The sequence below is a fragment of the Apodemus sylvaticus genome, chromosome 2 (genome assembly GCF_947179515.1).
Source record: "Apodemus sylvaticus chromosome 2, mApoSyl1.1, whole genome shotgun sequence".
In the NCBI taxonomy this organism is placed as follows: domain Eukaryota; kingdom Metazoa; phylum Chordata; class Mammalia; order Rodentia; family Muridae; genus Apodemus; species Apodemus sylvaticus.
Genome location: NC_067473.1, coordinates 6504269 through 6530285, shown reverse-complemented (window position 1 = coordinate 6530285; position 26017 = coordinate 6504269). Strand labels below are relative to the sequence as shown.

The 26017-nt window shown below is 38.1% G+C and overlaps 1 protein-coding gene across 5 annotated transcripts in view; it reads left to right on the top strand.

Moving 5' to 3' along the window:
- The window catches only part of Kmt2e (lysine methyltransferase 2E (inactive)), a 70683-nt gene that overhangs the window by 33421 nt on the left and 11245 nt on the right, over positions 1 to 26017 (top strand). For 4 of the 5 annotated variants that reach the window (XM_052173061.1, XM_052173062.1, XM_052173058.1 and 1 more), the window contains 10 exons: positions 5141 to 5199; positions 6450 to 6622; positions 9560 to 9598; positions 11171 to 11401; positions 11492 to 11622; positions 13506 to 13623; positions 14828 to 14937; positions 17791 to 18055; positions 18624 to 18722; positions 25538 to 25702. In XM_052173061.1, coding sequence (XP_052029021.1) covers positions 5141 to 5199; positions 6450 to 6622; positions 9560 to 9598; positions 11171 to 11401; positions 11492 to 11622; positions 13506 to 13623; positions 14828 to 14937; positions 17791 to 18055; positions 18624 to 18722; positions 25538 to 25702 — 1390 coding nt within the window. The remainder of the gene's footprint in view (positions 1 to 5140; positions 5200 to 6449; positions 6623 to 9559; positions 9599 to 11170; positions 11402 to 11491; positions 11623 to 13505; positions 13624 to 14827; positions 14938 to 17790; positions 18056 to 18623; positions 18723 to 25537; positions 25703 to 26017) is intronic. The other variant, XM_052173060.1, reaches the window with a different exon arrangement.

Sequence of the window (26017 nt, the reverse complement as noted above, 5' to 3'; positions counted from 1 at the left end):
AGATGGCCTGGAGGAAGGTGGCAAAGTACTTGTCCAGTATCCATACTCAAGGCCCTGAGTTTAAGCCTGAGGTCCCCAGAACAGGGCTTGGGAAATGTAACTTTATGGTGATGGAATGCTTGACTAGCATGGGCGAGGCGCTGAGTCTAATCCCCAGTGTTTCTCTTCTGTCCCCACAAAAGGAATTACTATATAACCCTTAGTTACATGCATGGTTTGGTGGGTCTGTTTGTAGTATGTAGATTCAACCCCTTTCCCCCATATATGTATGTGGTGTGTGTGTGTGTGTGAGCGAGCACATACATTTATACATTTTTTAAAGCACATAGTAAAGGTACAATGTTTCTTTTACATATGAATCTGCTTCTTGAAGAGATCAGTAGGAATTACAAGAAGAAAGCCACTCATCCTTGCCACAGTATATTAAAGCTTATAGTCACAGCAAAGTCTCTATTCATGGCAGAAAACAGGATACGTAGCTCTCCACATACTACCTCAAAAAACAAAACAAAACAAAAAATGAATCTGAGTTAGGTAAATATGAATGAAGCAAGAGACAGAAGTGTGTGTGGAGCAAGACTTTGGATAGATCTAAGTCTATCCAGAAAATAGACTTAGATTCAGAAGTGCATACATAAAAGTTGTGAGAGGAAAAGAAATTGGAGGAGATTCCGTGGTCTCAACTCAAGGGAGGAGATTACAGCTTTACCATGGCAAATATAAAAGATTGTACAGGGCAGCAAACTAGATGTTCCTGGGGTCTTGTCCCACTCCTGGTTTCCTACTCTTGTGTTTTCTGTCAAATGAATTCAGCTAAGATGGTGGAGTGCAGTGTAGAAAACAGACAACTTATTTCATAATTAATTGAGGTACTCTCAAGGACGAGAGTGAGCACCAACCAAATAGGCCATTGCCCGTTTTGTTTTTAAAGTCATTATTATGAAGCCTGGCGAGGAGGACCACACACCTGAGAGGTGGACAAAGAAGGATCTGGATTGAAGGTCCAGCTTGACTGCACACATTTGTTTGAGGTCAGCCTAGACTACATGAAGATCCCTGTCTCAAACAACACCATCATCGACAAGTCTTTTTATTATAGACATTTAAAACCCAATCAAATAAGGTGTGGGAATGGCTTACTTGGTAAAACGTTTGATCTACATATTAAAAATATGTACATTGTCACATGACTTTTAACCCAACTCAGGGGAGGCAGAAACAGGAGGATCCCTGGTGCTCACTGGCCAGGTTTGTCTAGGTTAACTGTTGAGGTGCAGGCAAATGAGAAAGTTTCAATACTGGAGATTGTTTTCTGACCTCTACACACATGTGTACCTTTGTGCTGGCAAATGAATGTATGCACACACTGAAACAATAGAACAAAGACACACCTCCTTCTAAAGTAAAATAGTAGAAAGAACTCACATTTTGCTCCTGGTTCAGTAATTACCAACAACTTTGTGTGTGTGTGTGTGTGTGTGTGTGTGTGTGTGTGTGTGTGTGTGTGTGCTTTTAAGATAAAATATATGCAGGCTGGGCATAGTGGTACATACCTTTAGTCCCAGTACTCCGGAGACAGAGGCAGGCAGATCTTTTGAGTTTACAGACCAAGATCTAAGATTGCCACAGCTATACAGAAAAAAATGCTATTTTGAAAAACAAAAAAGCAAAATATAAAACATGAATTTATACTTACAATTGCAGTTCAAATTAAGAATATAAAATTTTATTTTACATCTTCATATTTTTATAGTACATATGGATGTATATTTTTTTACTCAAATTCTCAACAAGATGATAATCATTAATTAGAATGTCACAATTACTCAATTAATTACATAGAATAATATATAGTGACTACAACACTAGCACATTAATATAATTATGTAAAGCAATTTAGAAGTTTGCCCTTTGTAAACTGTACCACCAAGGGATATCAGCTTATATGCTGCTGGGGCCATGTTGGTATCTAGTGTCTGTGATCCGTGCTATGGTTAGTGATGCCCCTGGGGACCACAGATGCTGTGAGGATGGCTATGGTCCATGCTGCTCTGGAAACCATGTAGAAGTCCATGATCCTTGCTGCCATTGGCTGTTTTAGGCAGGGAAGCTTCCTTTGCAGTGGTATAATGATGACTGCAAACTCATAATTGAGAGTGAGAGAAATTGATGGCTTCTGTGACAGCCTCTTTCCATCCCCAAGAAAAGGGAAACTGTCTAGACAGGAAGCCTTTAAAATACTTGAAACTTGTGATAAAGATGCTTAGGTGTGGTTCTTCACAGTTGATGTCTTCTGGTGACAGTGGTGTAGGGAAGAACTCAGTTATCTTTAAGGGGCTGGTCAATGGGAGTCGGATTATGCTCCATTGGGCAAAACAACTTTGACTTGTATTTTTTTTTCTCTTTTGTGGGGAAGGCACAAGGGTGGGAAGGTAAATCTGGGAGGAATGGACAGCCTGTGTAACTAGGTTGCTTTGTATGAAATTCCCAAATAATCAATAAAATATTGGGAATAATCAATTTATTGTATTTAAAGTCCCTTGAAAAGAATGTCACTATGTAGTTATGATACCAACTAAAGACACACTTAGGTGGCTTAGAGTATTAGTTTCATTTGCACTATTAGTCTCACTTTTCATTTCTTTTTTGGGGGATGGGGGGATTTTGGTTTTTACTAGACAGGGTTTCTCTGTATAGCCCTGGCTATCCTGGAACTCACTCTGTAGACCAGGCTGGCCTCAAACTCAGAAATCCGCCTGCCTCTGCCTCCCAGAGTGCTAGGATTACAGGCGTGCACCACCACTTCCCGGCAAGATTACTTTTTAAACATTTAACTTTTGCAGTTACACAGCTTATTGTAAGAAATAATTGTCCTAATAAGTCAAATATTATAACAAGGAGTATTCAAGTAAGTGTAAATTCTGCCTTATCCTTTTTACTGCAGACCCTTTCAGACTTGAGTTTTCCTTCCATTGCTTCTTGCACACAGACACAGGCCTGTGTAGGTTCTCTTCCTACTTAGGGAAGCAGAAATCTTAGATACAGAGTACTTGCCACATTTCTGTTCTTCTCTTTTTTTTTTGGATTTTTTTTTTTTGATTTGTTTTTTTTTTTTTTTTTTTTTCCCGAGACAGGGTTTCTCTGTATAGCCCTGGCTGTCCTGGAACTCACTCAGTAGACCAGGCTGGCCTCGAACTCAGAAATCTACCTGCCTCTGTCTCCCAGAGTGCTGGGATTACAGGCGTGTGCCACCACCGCCCGGCTTCTGTTCTTCTCTTAAACATGCTGAAGAGCACTTCATAGTAGGATGGAGATTAACTTCTCTCTTCAAGGACTTTTTATGCACCATGATTTTTTCTTCTAGTCTTTTTGGTGACCATATGTTTCTAGTCTTTTGGAATAATGTTCATCTAAAAGCTTGCTGTATGTTGCTGAATCCCCTCCAGAATGAAGTGGTGTAGATGTGAGTGCGATCAATAGTGGATGAACAAGCCTGTTTTCTCAGTTCTCTCAATAGAATTGACAGGCTTGGAGTTAGTCAATTTAATTAGTACTTAAATGCTAACTTAAATATTAACTTCACCATTGTTTTATTTGAAATTTCTTATGGTAAATAAAGTTTTTGACTCTATGGTGCCTGTTAGTCTTTTGATAGACAGTTTTACCTAGTTATTTTTTTGTTTTTCTGACGTAGGGTATCAGCAGCATATACAGGTCAGCCCTGACTCCTTACACAGCCCAAGCCTACTTGAAACTCAGACTCTTTTGCTCCAGTTCCCAAGGGCTAGAATTACAGCTGTGTTCGACCTTGGCTAACCCAACAAGGAGATTTTGATATAGCAGTGTCTGTAGATGAATTCTAGAAGAATTAATTAAAACTAACTTAAAGCCGTGAATTAAAAGGGCATTGAGCTGAGAGCATCTTACTGCCATGCTTTCCTGATAGCCTAGCCACAGGTCCTAGTGATAGTAATGCATGTCCTGTGCTGGCCTCATAAACATTCTAGTCTGGAGCCACTCTAAGTCCTATAAGGATAATCTAGTATATTTGGTTTCTCTACACAATAGAAAATTAGCTTCTTTCTTTTCTTCTTTCATTCTTTCTTTTTCTTTCTCTTCTTTCATTCCTTTGTTAATTTCTTCCTTCCTTCCTTCCTTCCTTCCTTCCTTCCTTCCTTCCTTCCTTCCTTCCTTCCTTCCTTCCTTCCTTCCTTCCTTTCTTTCTTTCTTTCTTTCTTTCTTTCTTTCTTTCTTTCTTTCTTTCTTTCTTTCTTTCTTTCTTTCTTTCTTTCTTTCTTTCTTTCTTCTTTCTTCCCATTCCTTCCTTCCCCTCCCCTCCTTGAAATAGAGTCTCACTGTGTGGCTTGACTGTCTGGAACTTCTTTATATAGACCAGGCTGGCTTCAGATTCACAGAGATCTCCTAGCTCTGCCTCCCATCATGCTTGGAAATCCTTATTAACAGTGGAAGCCATTATTTAGAAGGAATCACATGCTTTTAATACCAGCACTTGGAAAGCAAGAGCATACATGGTAGTAAATCTTTAATTTTAGTAGGCAGAGGCATCACAGGTCTCTCAATTAGAGTCTACCCTCAAAAAATATGTAAGTACGTACTTATTAAGAGTGGAAATGCATCTGGTGGCTTACAACTGTAATCCCAGAACAGAGCAGCTAAGTCAGAGTTTGAAGCAATTTGGACTACTTAGTGAGACCCTATCTAAAAATAAACAATATAAATAAATAAATCATGGAAATAATTTATGGCATACTAACTTACTATCATACATTTACTTTAAAAATTGTGATTTTTAATTATAGTTGCTAATGTGGATTTATTTTAAGATTTTCTTTGCTATAAATTCATTTTTGAAAAATGTACTCACTTCCTAGGTAAATATTTTCTTAATGGAAAGAAATGGATTAACTTAACTGGTATCTACTGTTCCTCTGTGTGTGTGTGTGTGTGTGTGTGTGTGTGTGTGTGTGTATAAATATATAATTTATCAGGCAAAGGATGCTACATATACTTTATATTCACTAAGAACATAAGAAAGATTATGAAATTCATCACATGTAAATTATCTTTATATTTAAGCTTATGGAAGTTTGATGAGTAACTTGTTAATGTTTTAATATAGGAGTTTGGATAAAGAGAGGGCAGTGCTACTGCAACGCCGGAAAAGAGAAAATATGTCAGGTATGTAAAAAAGACCTGTTCTCATTCAAATTACTGTGATTTAGAAAGTAAGTGGTCTGAATATTTTTAATTTAATAAAAAATTAAAAGAAAATTTTTATGTGTGCATGAGTGACTTACCTACATGTTTGTCTGTGTAGCATGTGTGCCTGGTGCCCACAGAAACCAGAAAAGGGTGCATTGTATGCCCTAGAACTGAAGTTATAGATAGTTATGAGCCCATGTGTGTGCTGGGAATCAACCCCAGCTCTTCCTCTGGAAGAGCAAGCAGCTAGTGCTCTTAACCTCACAGCTATCTCTCTAGCCCCCAGTGCCTTGACAATGCATTTTGACTGTATATCTGTATTATAATCTCAGGTATAGAACTTTGATTACAGAATATGCATGTTCATATTTTAAGAAACATAATAACTAGAACAAAGTAAACAAAAAGCCTAAATCATTTTTTGTACTCACATGTAGGGAATTTTAAAGAAGTAAAGTATGTTGGTTGGAATAATGAACTATACCTTAACCATGAATGTTTAGGTTACCATTTTAAATTTTCTATATGCTGCAATTTTTATGTTTAGGATTTGTGTTTTGTTTTGTTTTATTTATTTGTCTTTGCTTTTTTAGATAGGGTTTTCTATGTAGCCCATGTAGACCAGGGTGGCCCTGAATTCAAATCTCCTCTGGCTTCTGCCTCCCAGTGCTGGAGTTAATGGCACACTAGCATGTGCAGTCCTTCTGCTTCCTGAGTGTGGGGTCCAAGCAGATGCCCACTGTGCCCCAGCTGGCCACCTTTTCATCTTGGGTTAGGACCTGTACAACCAGTTATGAATAGCCATTGTTTTATTCAGCCCTGTACTTTAGTGGTCACTGTAAGTTGTTTCCATTAGTTTTGTTTTGTAGTTGTGAAAAGTTCCTTTGATTAAACAGTGGTGTGTAAGTCCTTTTGTGCTATGGAATGACAGGCTCAACTTTTAAGTGAATATATAACTTTTATAGGTGTGACCCTAGAAAATTTGAGTTCCATTAGTCATGCTGTTTCCCCAGGCCAGCAAGTGTGTCATCCTTTATGATTTATGTGTGTGTGAGAAAAGCATTTAGTTTGCATTTAGGTGTATCTTTCCAGTGAATGACTGAAATGAGAAAATGAATTTATTCTTTAGGAACAAGAAAGCAATCCTTTTGTCTGATGGAGTGTTACTTTCTTATCCTGCTTGAAATACAAGTATTAAAGTGTGCTGACTTTGTTTTTCATTAAAGATGGTGATACCAGTGCAACTGAAAGTGGCGATGAAGTTCCTGTGGAATTATATACTGCATTTCAGCATACTCCAACGTCAATCACTTTAACTGCTTCCAGAGTTCCCAAGGTCACTGATAAAAGAAGGAAAAAAAGTGGGGAGAAAGAACAAAACTTTTCAAAATGTAAAAAAGTACGTTTTTGCCTTTTTATTTCAGATGAGTAGATAAGAGCTGATAGGAGCTGAGTTACAGGCAAGACATGACTACTGGGAGACATGGATAGCAGCCAGAGGCATGGAAAGATGTAGCACATTGTGTATTTTAAAATGTTAAGCAATCTGATTTAAAAATTGCAATGCATTTAAAGACTGGCATGGACTCCAGGAGACATTGCTCATTGCTTTGGAATCACGGTTGTGACAGATGAATAACAGACACTATAAATGCTTAAGGGAAGCAGAACAGACTGAGAACACAAAGAACAGCCTTATGTTTAATAAGTTACTAGGTAAGGAAGCATATGACGATTACTTATCACTGTTTGTAACTTTGAATAATATTCACTTTTAATAAAGGCTTCCTAGTTACTGAATTTCTTTTTTTTTCTTTTAGATTTTATTTGATATAGAATCCCAAAGATATAATGGCAGGCAACAGTTTATACTCTAATGTTCCATTAATTTGTTAATAACAAATTCTCAGTGATGGCAAGTGAAGTTCTATCAGATTATAAAGTGAAGACATATCAAATAATTTTTCTATGTTTTGATAGAGAAACATACACTATTGCATATACTTATTACTGCCATGCAAACATACTTATCATTAGGTTACAGTTGCCTTCAGGAACATAATCTGTTGCCATGTGTAGCTTAGGTGTGTGGATTGGACGAGATCTCATAAACCTGTGTATGTGTACTCTGTAATTATACAATAAGGACAAAAGAGTTTAGTGATGCAGTCTAATAATGTGTCCCTGTTAATTAATGTGAAAATATTTTTCACATAGGTAAAAAGACATTATTCATATTGAGTCTATTGTTACTGAAGAATGGAAGTGTATTTTCCCAGTCTAGACGGTGGGCTGTTTCTACACTCACCAAGAGTTTGTTGCCCCATCTCTACTACACTGCATAGTTCACCTTTGAAACAGTCTTACATCTTATTTTCTTGTACTCTGAGCTGACAGGAGTATTACTTGTCTCCAGCCAATACAAATGCAGCCTGGCAGTGGTCTGGAGCCTCAGTGCTTAGACCCGTCTCCCCATGCTTGGCTCATCTCTCTAGTGTTCACAAAAAGATAACATGGCTTTTCCTTTGTCTGTTGTATCTGACCTTCATTTACAGGAAGGTTTACTGATAGGTTACATAACTGAGTCTTTTGGGTACTGTGTTTCGTGAGACTATAGCTTTGGTATTTTATAAAAGTTATTTAGAAATTTGATCCTGAGGCTGGAGAGATGGCTCAGCGGTTAAGTGCATTGACTGTTCTTCCTGAGGTCCTGAGTTCCATTCCCAGCACCCATATGGTGGCTCACAACCATCGGTAATGGGATCTGACGCCCTCTTCTGGTATGCCTGAAGACTGCAAAGGGTACTCACATAAATGAAATAATAAATAAATCTTTAAAAAAAAAGAAATTTGATCTGGCATATTTATTTTACAAAGTTTGGTTTAATAAAGCATACATTGTGTGTTTTCTTTGGGTGAAATGACAAGTGAGTATTCAAAATGAATAAACCTGGGTCTTGATTGTGTCATTTATCTTAGAATATTGTTGAATATTATAAATAGTATTTCCCCAAACAATGTCATCAGTACTTGGCAGCAATTATAGAGTTAAGAAAATCCAGGAACTGGGAATATAACTCCTCCCTGTGTATTAGTTTTTACTATGAGGGCAGTGTCCAATAAAAATATGTAGCAAAAGAATAGAGTTTTACTTTGTACTCAGCCTGTTCTTATTCTGTTGTTGAAAATGAATTGAATGCATCATAAATTTTTATAGAGATGACTGTTTTAGAATATTTATAAAATCCAAATAGGGTATTGTTAGCATTTTAGTAATTCAGATTTGATATTAAGTGTTAACACTGACACTCATCAAAGGCGTTTACTGTGACTGCCTTAAAGGAAGAGTGTAGTAACAGCACAGATTAGTTTTGTGTGTTTCCGCATATTGAAAATCTGAAATAGTTGTTAGAAAGTTTTAGAAATTAGAGCATTCTGGATTTTGACTTATGATTTTCAAATTACAATTTAATCTAAAATCTGTCAACAGAAAAACAGTGTGAAAGACTTTATTTTGAATAAGTGATGCTCAACCTGTACCATTTTCCTTTCTAAAGAGTCAACAGAGAAGTAACTATTCCCCCACAAACCATATCGTCCTGGAATTTAAACCTAGCGGTTAAGCTAATAAAAAGATCTTGGGACATTCCACCTAATTTCAAATCCTCACTCTTTTCGTTGTTTTGTTTCTGAGACAGAATCTTATTTTGTGGTCTTGGCTGGCCTGGAATTTACTGATATCCACCTGCCTCTGCCTTAGTCCTGAGATTAAAGGCTCTTCCACTGTGTATCAAATAGCATTTTCCTTTGTGGTTCTATACCAAACTTGTCTTCCTTGATTGTGTGTGTGTGTGTGTGTGTGTGTGCATGCGTGTGCGTGCGCGCGCGCTCGCCTGCCCCCACAGCCTGCCAGCCTGTCTGTCTTTGATAATCAGACTTATTCTCAATAGCTCTATTGAGTTTTCTATTGAAAAAAATCTTAGTATATCTTTAATCTTTTTTGTTATTTCAAATTTAGTCCAAGTCCCCACTCTCTTGTAGCATAGCAATTCACTTCACCCATATAATTGATACCCGCAATTTGGTGAATATAATATTTGTCATAGAGAGTATTTGGAAGTATCTTAGTACTATTATATACATACTTTATTGTTCTAAATAGTTAAAATTTTATTTGTAGTAGACTTTTGGTGTAACTCTATTCACTTCATATTTCCCCTTGTTCTAGCTTTATTGTTATTGCCAGATCATTTCACTTCAGCAGAATGCTTTAATGAGTCTTGCTATTTATATACAAGTTGGAAAAAAAACTAATTCAGTTCCATGCTTATTTTAGGCCTTTCGTGAAGGATCTAGGAAATCATCAAGGGTTAAGGTAAATAAATTAAGGGATCACTATTAACTAGTGCTAAATCAGGAGTTCCTTCTTTATATTAGTCTTTATATGCTGTGTTGTTTGGTAATTCATTGCTTTTAAAAGAAGGAGACCCTTAAAGTTCTAAGTAGACTAATAAATGAATTTTTGACAGTTTATTGGTGTTGTTACAACATTAACAAAAAGAGAGAGGTATATAAATGCAAATATTACATTTGGAATAATTGGAATTCCATTTGTCACTGTATTTCATGTTTCTGATACTACTGAAATGTGTTCGTATACACTACACATTAACCCAGAAGCACACTGAAAATTGTGCAGTTGAAATTCTGAGTTAGTCAAGCTGCACAGTGGACTGTAAACCACCATAATCTCTTCTTGGTAATACAGATTAGTCATGCGGCCTGTGGATTAGTTGGCATACATCCTCAATGTTTCGGATGCTGAAATACCCATCAGAAGCGACCTCTTTACCCCTGCTTTTCCTATAAACATAGGGTTCACTTAGAAACAGTTACCTTCATTACATAAAAAAGTGACTGAGAATATGGAAATTATGTCAGTCTTAAATAACAACCCTTTTAGCTTGCAAGCATTACAACTCCAGTAATTCTTGAATAAAATTTATAAGACTAAAAAGCTATAAAAGATCTGTATTAAATATATATTATATATGTATATATATCAAGTTATTAGTTTTTTATTGCAGGCATTAAGATAATTTAAAAACTGAATAAATTCTTTTAGTATATAATGTTGCAGCTCACAAAATCATTTCTTTGTCTAGTAACTGATAATGAAATATGTATATACATAAGATAGCCATTCAACATCTCATACATGTTTTGTACTGGTGGTCTGATCATTTGAGTTGAGGCCTTAACATACTAAGCAAGCGTTCTACCGCTGAGCTCCATCCCCAGTGTCACATAAAATATCAATTGACATTTTTCCATCAAATAGTTGATTAGATTATTACAGTGTATTGTTCATTGTAGAAAATAATTGATAAAGGTTATATTTCTGTGGTACATTTTAGTAATGTACTATTCATGTACACCCTCAAACCCATTGTTCCCCAGTACTAGACACTGACCCTTACTTAGTCTTTGTGCATGCTTAGGAAATGCTGACACAGGGCCATGCGCTCATTCTCTGGTCACTTGTTATTTTGGGGACAGGGTCTCGATATGCTGCCCAGGGCTGACCTTGACCTCACTCTTCTTTGAACTTAATCCTGTTATCTCAGTATCCTTAATAGCTGCAGTTTGCAGGCCTGCCCTACCAGATAGACTTGGTTTACAAATGGTTTAGTGTTTTAGGAGTACATACAGATTTATTGAAGTTAAAATGAGCCAGTTTGCTGCTATGAAGTAGATATTAGTAGTCTGTAGAATCAGAAATGTCATATGTTGGCTGTTTTTTAGTTGTTTTTGTTTTGTTTTGGGCACTAGCTAGCAAATACTATAACTTTATATTTTATATAAATTATTTGTGTATGTGTGTGTGTTTGTGCATGGGTGCTTGTGTTTAAATTCAAATAGTAATCCTATTTTCCTGTGATTTTAGGGTTCAGCACCAGAAATTGATCCTTCATCTGATGGTTCAAATTTTGTATGGGAGACAAAAATCAAAGCGTGGATGGATCGTTATGAAGAAGCAAATAATAACCAGTACAGCGAAGGCGTCCAGAGAGAGGCGCAGAGGCTGGCTCAGAGACTGGGCAGTGGGAGCGACGGTAAAGACATGGGTAAATCAGAACTGAGTCCCAACAGCTCGCTCTTCAAACCTCCTGTAGAGGTGTGTAGCACTTATGGAACTGCCTCTATATTACGTATCTCTTTAGTTAGACTAAGTAGCTGATCTAACTTACACATTTGCTGATTCTAGAGCCATATACAGAAGAATAAAAAAATCCTGAAATCTGCCAAAGACTTGCCTCCTGATGCACTTATCATTGAATACAGAGGGAAGTTTATGCTGAGAGAACAGTTTGAAGCAAATGGATATTTCTTTAAAAGGTATATTCATATTTTTTTATCTTGGTTTTCGAGAATTAAAATTTTGGGGCCTCTTTTTAGATGTTTTCATTTTATAATCCAGGTTGGCCTGGAACTTTTCATTCTTACTGCTTTGGCCTCCTGAGCTGCATTTACTGAAATGAGTCACCAACCCCAACAAAAGGAGTTTGAGTGTGTGTGTGTGTGTGTGTGTGTGCATATACACACACATACATACATACATACATACATACATACATACATACATACATACAGCATGTCTGTATGTATCTGTGGGCACGTTTATTCCATGGCATCTATGTGGAGGTCAGAGGGCAACCTCTGTTGTCAGCCTTCACCTCCTGCCTTGTTGAGACCCACCAACCGATTGACTGACAACTGTCTTTGTTGTTCATCTCTAGCTAACTGGTCTCCAAGCCTCTAGGGACTGCCCGCCCCTTCAACTTGATACAGAAGCACTGGAATTCCACCATGTCCTGCTGTACCTACCTTTGAGAGTATAAGGATTTTAACTCATATGGGGTCCTTACTTTTCATGGCAAGTGTTTTACCTGCTGAGCCATCTCCCTAAGTCCATCACACTAAGATTTTAATACTGGGCCCAGATGCCTTGTGTGATTCCCCACCCCTCACCCCCCCATGATCATTTCAGTATTTTAAAGTATAGTATGGCTAACATGCCAATGATAGCTTTTGTAGTGTGACAACATGTAAAGATCTATTTCATAGCCTCTCTCTATATTGCTGAATTCTAAAGTAAGCCATGATGAACAAGTAAAAGCAAGATAGCTTAGCTATATAGTCAGGAATTTCCATTCTCAGAGATTTTCAAGAACCTTGCCTCCCACTACCTAAGATGTAACATACTTGATAGAACCTGAAAAGAATTTGGTGGCTAAAGTTGAAACTCCCCTTTATTAGACAGGGTTAGCTATCTATGTCCCTGTGCTGCCACCACCACTTTCAACTATGCTGTATTGATGCTGTGATGGTTTTAGAGGCGTCTTTTGAAGTGTGGGATTCTTAAGGAGAATTGACTTGATCTTGTAATTGCCACCCTTCTTAGGTATAGAAATATCTTGCTATCTTTAGGGAAATAAAAGTCTGTGCTATTTAATACAATCAGATTATTAAAACATTCTTAGTTTACAATTTGAGGACTTACTCCAGCCACAGAAGATATGTAAGATCTGTGCCTCTTCTATAGCAGAATTCTATCTGAAACGAAGTGTAAGGCAGTCTTAAACATACCAGGAGATGGGACTTCAGTTGAATGTAAAAGGAATGGTTTTTTTTTTTTTTTGGTTTTGGTTTTTGGTTTTTGAATGTCTACCTAAAGGGGGCTGTAAACATAACCCAACAGTCAAGAGCACCAGCTGCTCTTCTAAAGGGCATGTATTTGATCCTTAGTACCCACATGGTGGCTTACAACCATCCAGAACTCCAGTTCCAGGGGATCCAAGGCCTTCCTCTGAATTCTGTGAGTACCAGGCACACAGAAAGTATGCAAACATGTATAGGCAAAGCACCTATACACATAAAAAAATTAAAAACTTACTTGAAAAAAATTTCCACCTTAATTGCTTTTGACATAAGCAACTTGAGGTCAATGCAAGTCTTATTTGTTTAAAGTAGTATTCTACAGTCAGATTGCCCATAGTCAAATGCTTGCTTTATTACTATGTCTTAGAAATGTCATAATCTGTTGTGTTTTTACTTATTTGCTTCTAAAAGAATAACAGGAAAGTTTTTGTTGTAGTTTGTTTGTCTTGTGACACTGGGGACTGAATTGAGGACCCTGACCCCCGCAAGGCAAGCGCTCTACAACAAAATTATCTTCTCTAGCCCTATTCTACTAAAAGCTTGTAATATTCTGTTTGTAGGCCATACCCTTTTGTTTTATTCTACTCTAAGTTCCATGGGCTAGAAATGTGTGTTGATGCAAGGACTTTTGGGAATGAGGCTCGATTCATCAGGCGTTCCTGTACACCGAATGCAGAGGTGAGCTTACTGATATCTCAGGGCAACAGGAGCACAGAGTCCACAAGTCTTACTCTTTAACTACTGATGTATTTTATTTTGTCCTGTATTTTTCCTGTTGTCAATATTTAGGTGACAATCTTTAATCTTTTATTCATTTATTTATTTTTGGTTTTTGGAGACAGGGTTACTCTGCCTCCCAAGTGCTAGGATTAAAAGCATGCACCACCACTGCCCTGTGACAATCTTTAATCTACAAGCTGTGTGTGGTTGTGCACTCACTTCTTTTACCTCTTGTGTGGCAGACACAGCCAGAACTCAGAGTCCATGGCTGGCCTGATCTGTACAACAAACAAGTTCTAGGCCAGCCAATGCTACAGAGTGAGACCTCGTCTTTTCCCCCCCTTTCTATATCTATGAATTTGTGATGTTGATTCTAAGAGGGAATCTTGAATTTCTGTTGATATTGGAAGCCGTTTGTAGGTCAAATATATTATTTTATGAACTTCTGTGACATAGCTAAAAGTTAAAGCAGATATATTATTTTTTATTTTGACATTTAGTTAGTGTGTGGGAAGAGAGGATGATACTGGAGATTAAACTAGGACCTCACACATTAGGCAAGTATTTTACCATTGACCTCCGTCCCCAGCCTTCTGTGCTTCACTTCTATGTGTAAATTAGTGCCAAGCTAAAAGAGTACCATGGAAGTGAGACTAAAGCCATACAGAGGAAAGCGTTCTCAAGTGTGCCATCATCCATGTTCATACTCAGGACAGGGCATGTGTGTGAGAGCCTCCTGTCTGAGACACGATGGAAAGATAAAGAAGTATGTGTGCTCCAAGGACAATGCATTGTTGGTCCTGCTGCGAATGGCAGAGGAAGGCTGTAGGGTAATTGTTGGCAGTGTACTTTTGAAAACCTTTCAGGTGATAACTACTAATTCATAACTCTTGTGATGAATGGTACTTTTCCACGTCATGTTTATAAAATGTTTTTAAGAATATTTCTTAAGATAGTCATGGTAATTTACAGCCTTTAATCCCAACACCCAGAAGGCAGAGACAGGTGGATCTCTATGAGTTCTAGGCTAGCCAGTGCTGTATAGTGAGGCACTGTCTCAAAAACAAACTATAACAACAATAATGAATAATTTTCTTAACTGCACAATAAAATTGCTCTAAGTAGTTTATAGAAATGTAAAATTATTCTTCCCAATTAACAGGTGAGGCATGAAATTGAAGAGGGAACCATACATCTCTACATTTACTCTATACAGAGTATTCCAAAAGGGACTGAAATTACTATTGCCTTTGATTTTGACTATGGGAATTGGTAAGTTCAAGTTTGTAAATGACTTCTGTTGTTTCAAAGTAGTTTTCTGTCTTCATAACAATTTACACATTGTTTTGACTTTTATCTGGAGACATTAAAAGTCCCTGGGTCAAGTGTGGTGTTATGAGGTCCTTGTCCCTTATTTCTAAACTTCATGTGAATGTTCACACTTTCGAATTAGTAGCTTAAACACAACTCTTCTAAACTGACTTTATTATGTGAGGATTTTTCCCCCTTTCTTCTCCTTCAAGTTATTATTTACTTCAACTTGTTAAGCAACTTGCTCTGTCACTTGATTATTAATACATAATTTCTTTTCTTAATAACAAAAGATACTACTAAATTTTCTTTGCAATATAATAGAAATGGGTTGTTGAAGATCCTACAGTAAAAAAAAAACCTATATTTTTCAATCTATAATATGAAATACAAATAACACAAATATCCATATACTTATTTTCCAAATTATGAAATAAAGCAGGAGATGTAGCTCAGTGGTTAGAGTGTTTGTCTTTTGTTTGTAGAGCCCTAGGTATGATCCCCAGGACTGAGAAAAAAAAGTCAGGCATGATGGTACAGGCCTGTAATTCTTTTTATTTTATTTTATTTTTTTGAGGGTAAAGAGGAAGATTTAGGCTACCCTCAACTCCCTATGAACTCTGTCCTTTTACCCTCTGCTTCCTGAATGATGAAATTACAGATGTGTATCACATGAATAGACGGTTTCTGTCCTTGAATTTATGTGTTTTGTAGTCTTTAGGGCTATAAACATGTTTATAATTTCCTCCTATGTTGCTGCCTGCAGCAACAGGTGAACCGGAGGCCTGAAAGAGAATCCTGGGGATATATGGGGGCAGTGAAAGAGAACTGAGTCAGAACGACCTTTGCTGATCATGACCCAAACTTTAATAAATATTAGTCAATATATAGCTTAGGAAGAACCTTTCCTCTGAGGCTTCCAGGTAAAGTCCAAGAACTGGCTAGCTCCAGTCTCAGCAGGTCGCCTGCTAAGATCAGCATACTTCAAGTCTAGCAGATTTACTTCTGCGTGGCTTCCAGGTGCGAGCAGCGGCCTGTATTCTCTAGAGAACAAAGTCCAGGATTACCACAGGCTGAGAGCAGGGGCTGGAGGCCAGGAATGTCACAGGCTGAGCACAGAGGCTGAAAAGCCCAGCTCCATGCTGAAGGGGGAAGGGACTCTCCTATGTTATTTTTTACTTTTTTTTTTTTTGAGATTTTTATTTGTGTGTGGAACAGTGCATACATAGCACATGTGTATCGATGCTGAGTCCAGAAGCGGATGTTGCAGTTGGAGCTGCATTGGGAGCCATCCAACTACGGGTGCTGGAAACCAAATTTGGGTCCTGTGAAAGAACAAGTGTTCTTAACCGCTAAGCCATTTCTCTGAGATACATTATTTCTAAAATTAAGATTTTTAAGTGTATATTACCATCTCAGTTAGAATACAGTCCCTTTACCTTCTATATACATGTCTGTGATTGAGTCAGATTTATCATATCAACTTGGCCTTTCCTTTTTATTTATATATGTGCTTGTGTGCATGTATGATACATGTGTACTGGTTCCTGCAACTGTTCAGAGACATTGCATCACATGGAGGTGGAGCCATGTCGGAGGGTGCCCTTCTAAAGGGATACAATACAAATTCATGTTCTCTCCAACAGCAGGGACGATCTTTAGTGACCTAGGAGGCGCTCCGGCCTTGGGCTTTTTTCTTTTGAAAGTGTATTTTGTAAAAAATAAAATGCTTACCTGCTGCCTTATCCTCTCCTGCTCTTTAAAGACTTTTTAATGCTTCCGAAAGGGGAAAGTCAACATAATTGTTCTGCTCACTGCTTTAGGAGATTGTTACCCCATAGAAGTTCATAATATAAACTCTTCCTGACCTTTATGGCTTGATATCTGGCTTGATTACTCATGATGTAACATTACACCACTTTCTGCCTCTCTCTGTAATTCCTTAGCTCAAGATTTGCTTAATGATTTAAACTTCTGGGAGTTAACATATATAATCTGTTTATAGCAGTTTCTAGTGTGGAAGAACTGCTGTGAAAAACTTCAACCTGTTAAATAACTTGCTTGGTCACTTGATTATTAATACATAATTATATTTGCAGTTAAGTGTAGGATTAAAAGGAAGCCTCTAGAATTGTGTGAGCTAACTTTAAAGTCATCTGTGAAATTGAGAGTACTAATAATTACTGAGAAGATGAGTAGTGGTGTAGTTTTTCAGACCCCCGTTTAAAAGAGAGAAGACTCATAATTAAGTTTTCTTCAAGGTATATTTTAGGGAAAACTGATTATTAAAATCGTTCTTGAAGTGTAATATGAACTAGGTATGATCTGGTATTTATCATAGGTAGCATTTTTTTAATTGAAGTCAAATTTATACTCAGCATAACATTTTTAGACCTAGTAAGGATGGGTTTTTGCCTTAATATGTTATCTTGTATAAGCTATAGAATCATTTTACTTTAAAAGACTGTGTTCAAAAACACCTTCTCAAAGGTGACGGTCTACAACTCAGGCGAGGCCTTGCCAAGCATATCTGAAGTGCTGGTCTTTGGGTTCAATCCACAGTAGCATAAAACAATGGAACAACAAAACCAGTATCTAATACTTTGTTTTTATGAGAAAACGTTTATTTTGTGATACCAGAAATTCAAATTAGTAAGGTGTTAAGGCTTATGAATTTTATGAAGTTACAGCCTAAGCCTCTTTTAGGCTGTTAACACCATAAAATTCATAAGCCTTAATTCATAAGCCTTAATAAAATTCATATGAACGTCTGTCTTGTTTTATATATTAATAACTACCTGGTTATCATTTCAGCAAATACAAGGTGGACTGTGCATGCCTCAAGGAAAATCCGGAGTGCCCTGTTCTAAAGCGCAGCTCGGAATCCACAGAAAACATCAATAGTGGTTATGAGACCAGAAGAAAAAAGGGAAAAAAAGAGAAAGATATTTCAAAAGAAAAAGATATACAAAATCAGAATATTACTTTGGACTGTGAAGGAACAAACAACAAAATAAGGAGTCCAGAAACAAAACAGAGAAAGCTTTCTCCATTGAGGCTGTCAGTGTCAAACAACCAGGTACCAGCACCCTGCTTCTCACAGCCTCATTGGAGAGCGGGAAATGTTGTATTCAAACCTTTGGAAGCATACAATTATTTAACAGTTATTTTCTCCCAGAGCAGGGGTTGCAGCAGGAGCTAACATACAATAGACTAAGATTAGGTCATTAATGACATTCTAGAAGGCGTAGGTTTTGTGGCTGTTTTGAGACAGTGTCTCACTAAGTAGTTTGAGTCCCCATTACTAACTAGGCTAGCCCTGAATTCAGATTTGTCTACGTTTGCCTCCAGAATGCATGATTAAAGGTGTGTGCCCCCATGCCTTGTGTCTAGTCATCTTAAGTATCAAACTGAGCAAACGCTGGAGATTTCATATCAGCAGGTTTTGGTGAAAATTTGTTTTGGCCACACTATCATCTTTGACAGGTGCTCCAGAAAACAAAATTACTCACTAGTATCAATTTGAAAACTGAATTTAGAAGTTCAGATTTTGATGAGCTTATTTTACAATTTTAGTCAAAAGGCACAGTGTAGTTCTCACTTTATAGAGGAAGTACTATTTTCCATAAATAATTTCCATTTTTCAGGAACCAGATTTTATTGATGATATGGAAGAAAAAGCTCCTATTAGCAATGAAGTAGAAATGGAATCTGAGGAGCAGATTGCAGAAAGGAAAAGGAAGATGGTAAGTTGGGGTCTTGTAGTTGCTTATGGTACCTGGGCTGGGACAGCTGCTCTTCCAAGTTAGCCACCTGTATGTGGGCATCTGGCTTGCAAGGTAGCAAATTTGGGATATATGACATTGAACAGTTTTACCTGGCTTTCCCATTACTATTTAAATACACTTAACTGGCTTTTTTTGTTTTGTTTTTGTATTTTTACTGATTTTCATTAGGCATTTAAGAATGTATACCACCTTTAAGAAATTATTTTTTGAAGCTAAGAACTGTTAATAAATTTAATGCCACAATTATCGTTCAGTATGTCTTTTCATTAGTTCCTTTTCATGATTTAAGAGAGAAACAGAACTATTTGCATTACTAGTTACTAGTAAGTCAGTACGGTACATAGCAAGGTCAGTTCCATAGCAAAACTTGACGATCCACCATGACCTGGTGGCCTGCATGTGTGTGCCCCTCATGACTTATCTGTAAAGGTTTCCTTAGTACAAATGCCAGACAAGAGCTTATAAGCCAGCTCTAGCAGCAGAGTCTAGTGACTCAGCCATGTACCTCAGGATCTGCAGAGCTGAATCCATACATAGGATTGCCTTGAGATGAGGCGATGAGTAAACCACAGGTCCCAGGGCAGCTCGGTGGTCGGTAGAGCACTTGCATAGCTTGTAAGGGCCTGAGTTGATCTGCTGCACCCACCACCAGAAAAATTACCATGTAAAGAAGTATGAGCTGGGCTCAATGAGAATTGAGCCCAGGTCCCCTGGAAGAGCACCCAATGCTCCCAACCACTGAACCACTCCAGCCTTTTTGTTTCTAGATGTGAGTGTATAGTGTGTGCCGTGTCTACCTGAAACTGTCTGGAACTCTTCCTGAGAACCATTTGCCTCTGCCTCCTGATGCTTTAATGGCCCTATTACAGTCACGCAGCTCAAACTGGAGCTGTGGAAGCTGAGTCATGACGGTGTTCATATTTAGGACAGAAATGTGAGAGTCAATGAAAGGGCAGTCAGGTTATGAGGTCTCTGGTGGACGTGCTGAACAGCTAGCTAGGAGTTCCCAGAGTTGTATTATCCTTGTTGCATAAACTCTTGACATAGGAACACAACTACTCACCTACCCTTGTCAAAGGCTTTATCTGATGTCATCTACTTTTAACTGAGTGTGCAGTTTGAGCCATACACATGGAGCTGGAATGTCTTGGAGGAAAGGGGACATTAAATTAAGCATCCAGATATCTAATCAATGCTGGTGATCAGTGAGGTGACAAATGTCTAAGCCAGAGAGTTTTCATATACTAACATTAACTCCTTATGGGAACTCATGTCATAATCCCATGTGCTCAGTGGAGAAAAATTACATGGTTTTTAGAATAGTAGCAGCTTAGTAATGAGCAGACTAAATTGACCACACCCAATTAGATAAGTAATAACTATGAGCTAAATGAAGCATCTTCACAGCCTAGCTAATATCTGTAAACTGTACCTAGATTATACACAATTCTCACAATTTTCTCAGCCTTCCTCCACATAGATGTCTAATTTGATGTCTGTGAAAACCCATGTTATAGTTAGCTAGGTTAATTCTATCAGTTCACCTCATCTACACTTGAATACCTTGCAACTTTAGGGGTATGTGATGACCCTTCTGACATTCCTGGTTATCTTGTGGAACAAGTACCCTGGTGAAACACTGCTATTCAGAATCTGTGATGTCCTTATGCATTTAGAAGTGAATGAGCTCTGAGCAAGCCAGTTTAGAATGTGCCAAGTTTTGATAGTGTTAAGGTATGAGAGCAAATTTGGTGTCAAGAATAATCTGATGATAGACTTAGGATGGATCTCGTCCTCTCAGGTCTCCTTATTGCATGCTGAAACTGATGCTAATAACCTTTCTCAGTTTCTTATCCTTGGGGAGGAATCATTTTTGTCAAAATGCATGGCAAAATGGAATGTTTATTTTTATAGTCTGTCCAAACCAAATGAGATGGTTATGCTCTAGTTACCTTGTAATAAATATCCAAAATCTCCAAATGCATCTCAGTACACCTTTTCATATAGCAGTGACATATGCTTTATACAGAGCATAATTCTCATTTAACAGAAATCTGAGTGCTATGTGGGTAGGGTATGTAAGACTATGTAAGTACTGGGTAAATAGAGAAGGCCGAGTGCTCTCATAGAGAATGGTCATAGCGAACCATGAGTGTCACAGAGCACGACTCCTCAGTCGTCTACTGGGACAGGGTATACTGTGCTCTCAGGTGATAGAGACGGGACTAGCATGCAAGCAAGGCTTACTTTGGAATGGTTTTCATTATTAATATCTAAGTGATCTTTAAAGTTATCAGTTTTGTTTGTTGGGGTTTTTGTTTGTTCAAGACAGGGTTTCTCTATATAACAGCCCTGGCTGACCTGGAACTCCCTTTGTAGGCTAGATTTCCCTCAAACTCATAAGAGATTACCCCCTTCAGGATGCTATCCCCCACTTCTCCCGAGTGCTGGGATTAAAGGTGTGTGCCACCACTGCCCAGTTCATTTATCAGTTCCGACTGCTGTTTGAAAGGGATTTGGGGGACACTGTATTTTTAAAATAAGAAGTCTTATTTTCAGTAAATTCTCTTTGGTTTCATCTCCTTTATTTTACAGGCAGTTTTGTTTCTCGTGTTTAAAATTGGAGATATTTTATTGTTGGAATATCTGTAGCCCTTGGGCTGAGTCTGAGGAAAGGAGACTTGAAGGAAACAAACGGTCTCTCCCGACGCTCTTGGTTTTGTCCTCTGGCTACTGCAGCCAGGAGGGCTGCTCTTGAGATCCAGGGTCATTGTAAGAAAAGGCACTGGGTAGAGGCCATGTAGAGAAGCAAAGCAGGAGGAACATGTACTTCTCCAACCCCAGTTACCCTGAAGCTCCTCGTGGTGCTTAGACGCGAGGCTTATTTTCCACAGCAGGATGGCTTAGTGCGTGAAGGCATATGCTGCCACGCCTGATGACTGAGTAAGATTTCTAGGGCCTGCAGGGAAGGTGAGAACAGACTCCAAGTTGTCCTTCACACGGCACTTTGAAATGCATACCACTCCTTCCCTGACATGCACATATATGCACATGCGCGTTCATGCGAGTGCACGCTCTGCACACACACACACACACACACACACACACACACACACTTACTTTAAATTATTAAAACCACATCTCAAACAGGAAGCAATCCAAAGCACATTTTTTTCTTCTGCTTGGTTCACAAGAACCGTGAACCAAGGTGGTCACATGGGATACTTCGACATACTCTGGTCAGTACCTACATCAGCATAACAGTGTATCAAATCCAGTTCTTAACTGGAATCTGTCAAGTTTCCCAGCTCACAGATAATGAAGTAGCTTTGGGCTCAGGATAAAGCCATGGCTTGTATCACAAGTTCTAAACTACAGCCATTTACAAGCTATAAGTAGTCTTATGAGGGGTTAATTATGATGCCTAGTATCTCTTATCTCCTCACCAGCTCCAGTTCCCTATAAACTCAAGTTAACATATTTCTCAGATCGGTAAAATGGATGCTTCTTTACACAACACCATGTATCAAGGAATGCATTAGACATAGTGATGAATGTAAAACCTGTGGGGCTGGAGAGATGGCTCAGTGGTTAAGAGCACTGACTGCTCTTCCAAAGGTCCTGAGTTCAATTCCCAGCAACCACATGGTGGCTCACAACCATCTGTTATAAGATCTAATGCCCTCTCCTGGTGTGTCTGAAGACAGCTACAATGTACTCACATAAAATAAACAAATCTTTAAAAAACAAAAACTATAAAACCTGGGAGATGGTGAGATAATTCAGTGGTTAAGAGCACTGGCTGTTCTTCAGAGGTCCTGAGTTCAACTCCCAGCAACCATTTATAGGGGATATGATGCCTTCTTCTGGCTCAGATGTATATGCATCAATGCACCCATAATTAAAGGAAATTAAAAATAAAACTTAAGCATAGCAGCACATGTCTTTAACTCTAGTACTTAGGAGGCATAAGCAGGCAGATCTCAGAGTTCACAGCCAGATTAGATCTACATGATGAGTTCAAGGACAGCCAGGACTACATAGACAGACCCTGTCTTTAAAACAAAACAACCTAATTTTTTAAAATCCTTGTAAGCAATCATTTATTCTCAAATATCTACATACCTTAAGATAAATCTGGGTTAAAAATAGGAATTTGGTGCTTTCAACTTTATTGCTATATGATAAACACATGAAGAAATTTAAAACTTGTGCTTTGTTAAAAGTTAATTGGAAAGATGAGTAAAAGGATACTCATACTTTATGCAAAGTCCTAATTTTAAGTCACCTAATGCATGTACATTTTTGTTCCATCAACAGTAGGCAGTGTGCCATTTTTTTTTTTTTGGTGGGGGGGAAGGACTTAACTAGCTAAAGATTATGAAGGAGTGTTTTGTTTAATCAACATGTAGTTATGTTTTCAAGGAAGTTTAACCTTTAATTCACATCTAGGTCTTGACATCATATAATTGTATCTCTCTGTTCCTCAATCTCACATTTAAAAACAAGAAAATATTGAATTTTTTAGATGAATTTCAATAAATACATAATTAAAGTGATTTTTCACTTACAGATCCCTCTTTTTTAAAGATTTATTTATTTGTATATGAGTATACTGCCTTCAGACATACCAGAAGAGGGAATCAGATCCCATTACAGATGGTTGTGAGTCACCATGTGGTTGCTGGGAATTGAACTCAGAACCTCTGGAAGAGTAATCGGTGCTCTTAACCACTGAGTCAACTCTCCAGCCCTAAGAAATACTGAATTTTATCAAAGAAATTTGACATAAATTTATTATTGTCTTACAACTTCCAGGATAATTACAATACAGAAAATCTCTTCCTTGGATATCTAGCTAATGGTTGAGTTATTCACATGTAAAAGATTCTTAGGCATCAGGAGAAATGGTTCTTTGGTTAAGAGTGCTTACTGCTGGCTCTTCCATAGGGCCTGGGATCTTTGCCCAGCATGGACGTCCGTGGTCCACAACTCTGGTTTTGGGAGATCTGATGCCCCCTTCTAGCCTCCAAGGGTACTTGCATGCAGATGGTGCACAGAAACTCATACAGGCATATACACACAAACATATTTAGAAATATATATATATCAAGCAAGCTTGTTTCTTCTGAAAAAATATTTTTTCTAAGTTTTAAAGTGTTTTTGAAAAGAAGCAGTCATGGTAATTAAAGTCACCCCACCAACCAGCTCCAACAGGTGAAGTACTTTCACAAAAAGAATTATTTTTGTGAAATCTAGATTTCTAAATGGTGCATTTTAGAAAAACATTGATACATAGAGACAGGTTTTTATGGAGGTCATGTTTTAAAGGGATTAAGTAAGGTAAAAGAAACAAAAAAATTGAGAATTTGGCTTTGAAATTTCCAGTTCTGGGGACTGCTCTTCCAGAGTTCTTGAGTTCAGTTCCCAGCAACCACATGGTGGCTCACAACTCTCTATCCTGGGATCTGACGCCCTCTTCTGGCATGTGGGTATAGGCAGGGCACTCAGACACAAAATAATCTTAAAAAAAATTCCAGTTATGGTGTGAACAAATAAAAACTTCAGTGTTTTGAATCACCCATTCTAGATGTTTAGAAAAGACATAGATTGTGTCTGTAAACAAGTAATCCTACCTCTGTGGACCTCAGTCTCCTGTGTGTAAAGTAAAAAGGGTGAAAATTAGAAACTTCTTCCCAAGCAGTCCCAGCTGAGCTGCGTTAACATCTTTTGTTCTTACTGAATGTGATCACTGCACACACAGGGAAGATAAGACCAGTTGTCTGTCAATGCTTACATCTCTGCCAGTAATTACTGGAACAGAAGCCGACAGACACTCCAGTGTTGCAAAGTATATGGCAGCCAGATCTTGAGTTTCTGATCTTTCTTTCTTTCTTCCCCACATCGATGACAATGAAGGAGGAAAGACAAATGGATCTGAGCCTCAGGACCTGGTTCTTTCATTTGGAGAACTGGACAGTTGATGGACCTGCTTCCTGCTTCTGGTTGAGAGCTGAAGCATTTGCCAGGCCCTCTGCTCAAGGCTCTGGGTCTTGTTCTTAATATTCTCTACCCAAGAGTGTCAGTGTAAGGAAGGAAGAGCAGAAGGTAGAGGAATGCCTTAAGAGAATTGTGATGGAGGGCAGAAGGGTGAAAGATGACTGCCGGCTGGCCGGCGTGTTTGGTTTTGGAATGCCTACCATTTTTCCAAGTACTTTTTAAAAGCCTCATGTTTTCTATTTGAACTCAATAACAGTTCATAAGTGTATAAGTGTTGTGTGCTTTTACACTCTTAAAAAGGTTAAAAGTAATTTGCTAGGATGGACAGCTATTTACTAAAACTTACTGGTAGGATCATGGCTTGAACTTAATGCTATGCCTTGGCTCCTTAAGTGCATATCAATTTTTTCGTTTCAACATACTGTTTCCTTCTGAATTTTCAGTCTTTTCTTTTTAAAAAGGCAAACTTGTGTATTGAGATCTTTTGGGTTCCGTGAAAGAAAATAAGTTTTATTTTTGTTGGGGTTTTTTTTTTTTTTTGGCTGTTTTGTTTTGCTGTATTGTTGTCCTTTCTTGGCATACATTAAGACAGACTCGCTGAGATGACTTGTGGGATTCACACATGCCAAGTGGCTGTGACCTATCCCCATACCCACTGACAATAGACTTGTTATGCTAATAGTATCAGCAGTTTTTAAAATCTGTCATGAACATTTGACATTTAGAATTTTTGTTTGGAAGAATGATATTTACTTCAAATTTAAATTCCATAGACAAGAGAAGAAAGAAAAATGGAAGCAATTCTGCAAGCTTTTGCCAGACTTGAGAAGAGAGAGAAAAGACGAGAGCAAGCTTTGGAAAGGATCAGCACAGCTAAGACGGAAGTGAAGCCAGAATGTAAAGAGTCACAGGTCATCGCCGACGCTGAGGTGGTCCAGGTATTCCCGCTCAGGGCTCCCCTGATGGTCCACGTCAGTGCCTTAATGTCTCTACACAATGTAGTCACGTCGATAAAAGTGATGGCTGTGTGCGTACCTGCTGCTGTGTGCATGCATATGGACGTCAGAGGGCACGACTCTGTGAGAGTCAGTTCTGTCCCTCCTCAGGCATGTGCATTCTGGGCCTCAAATTGGTCTTTTACAAGTGCTTCGACTATGAAGCCCTCTCAGTAGCCCAGGAATATTAAATAATACCCAAGTATTAGTGTGTTAAAGCATTTTCAAACTCTGTGGGGAATTGAGAATTGAGACATT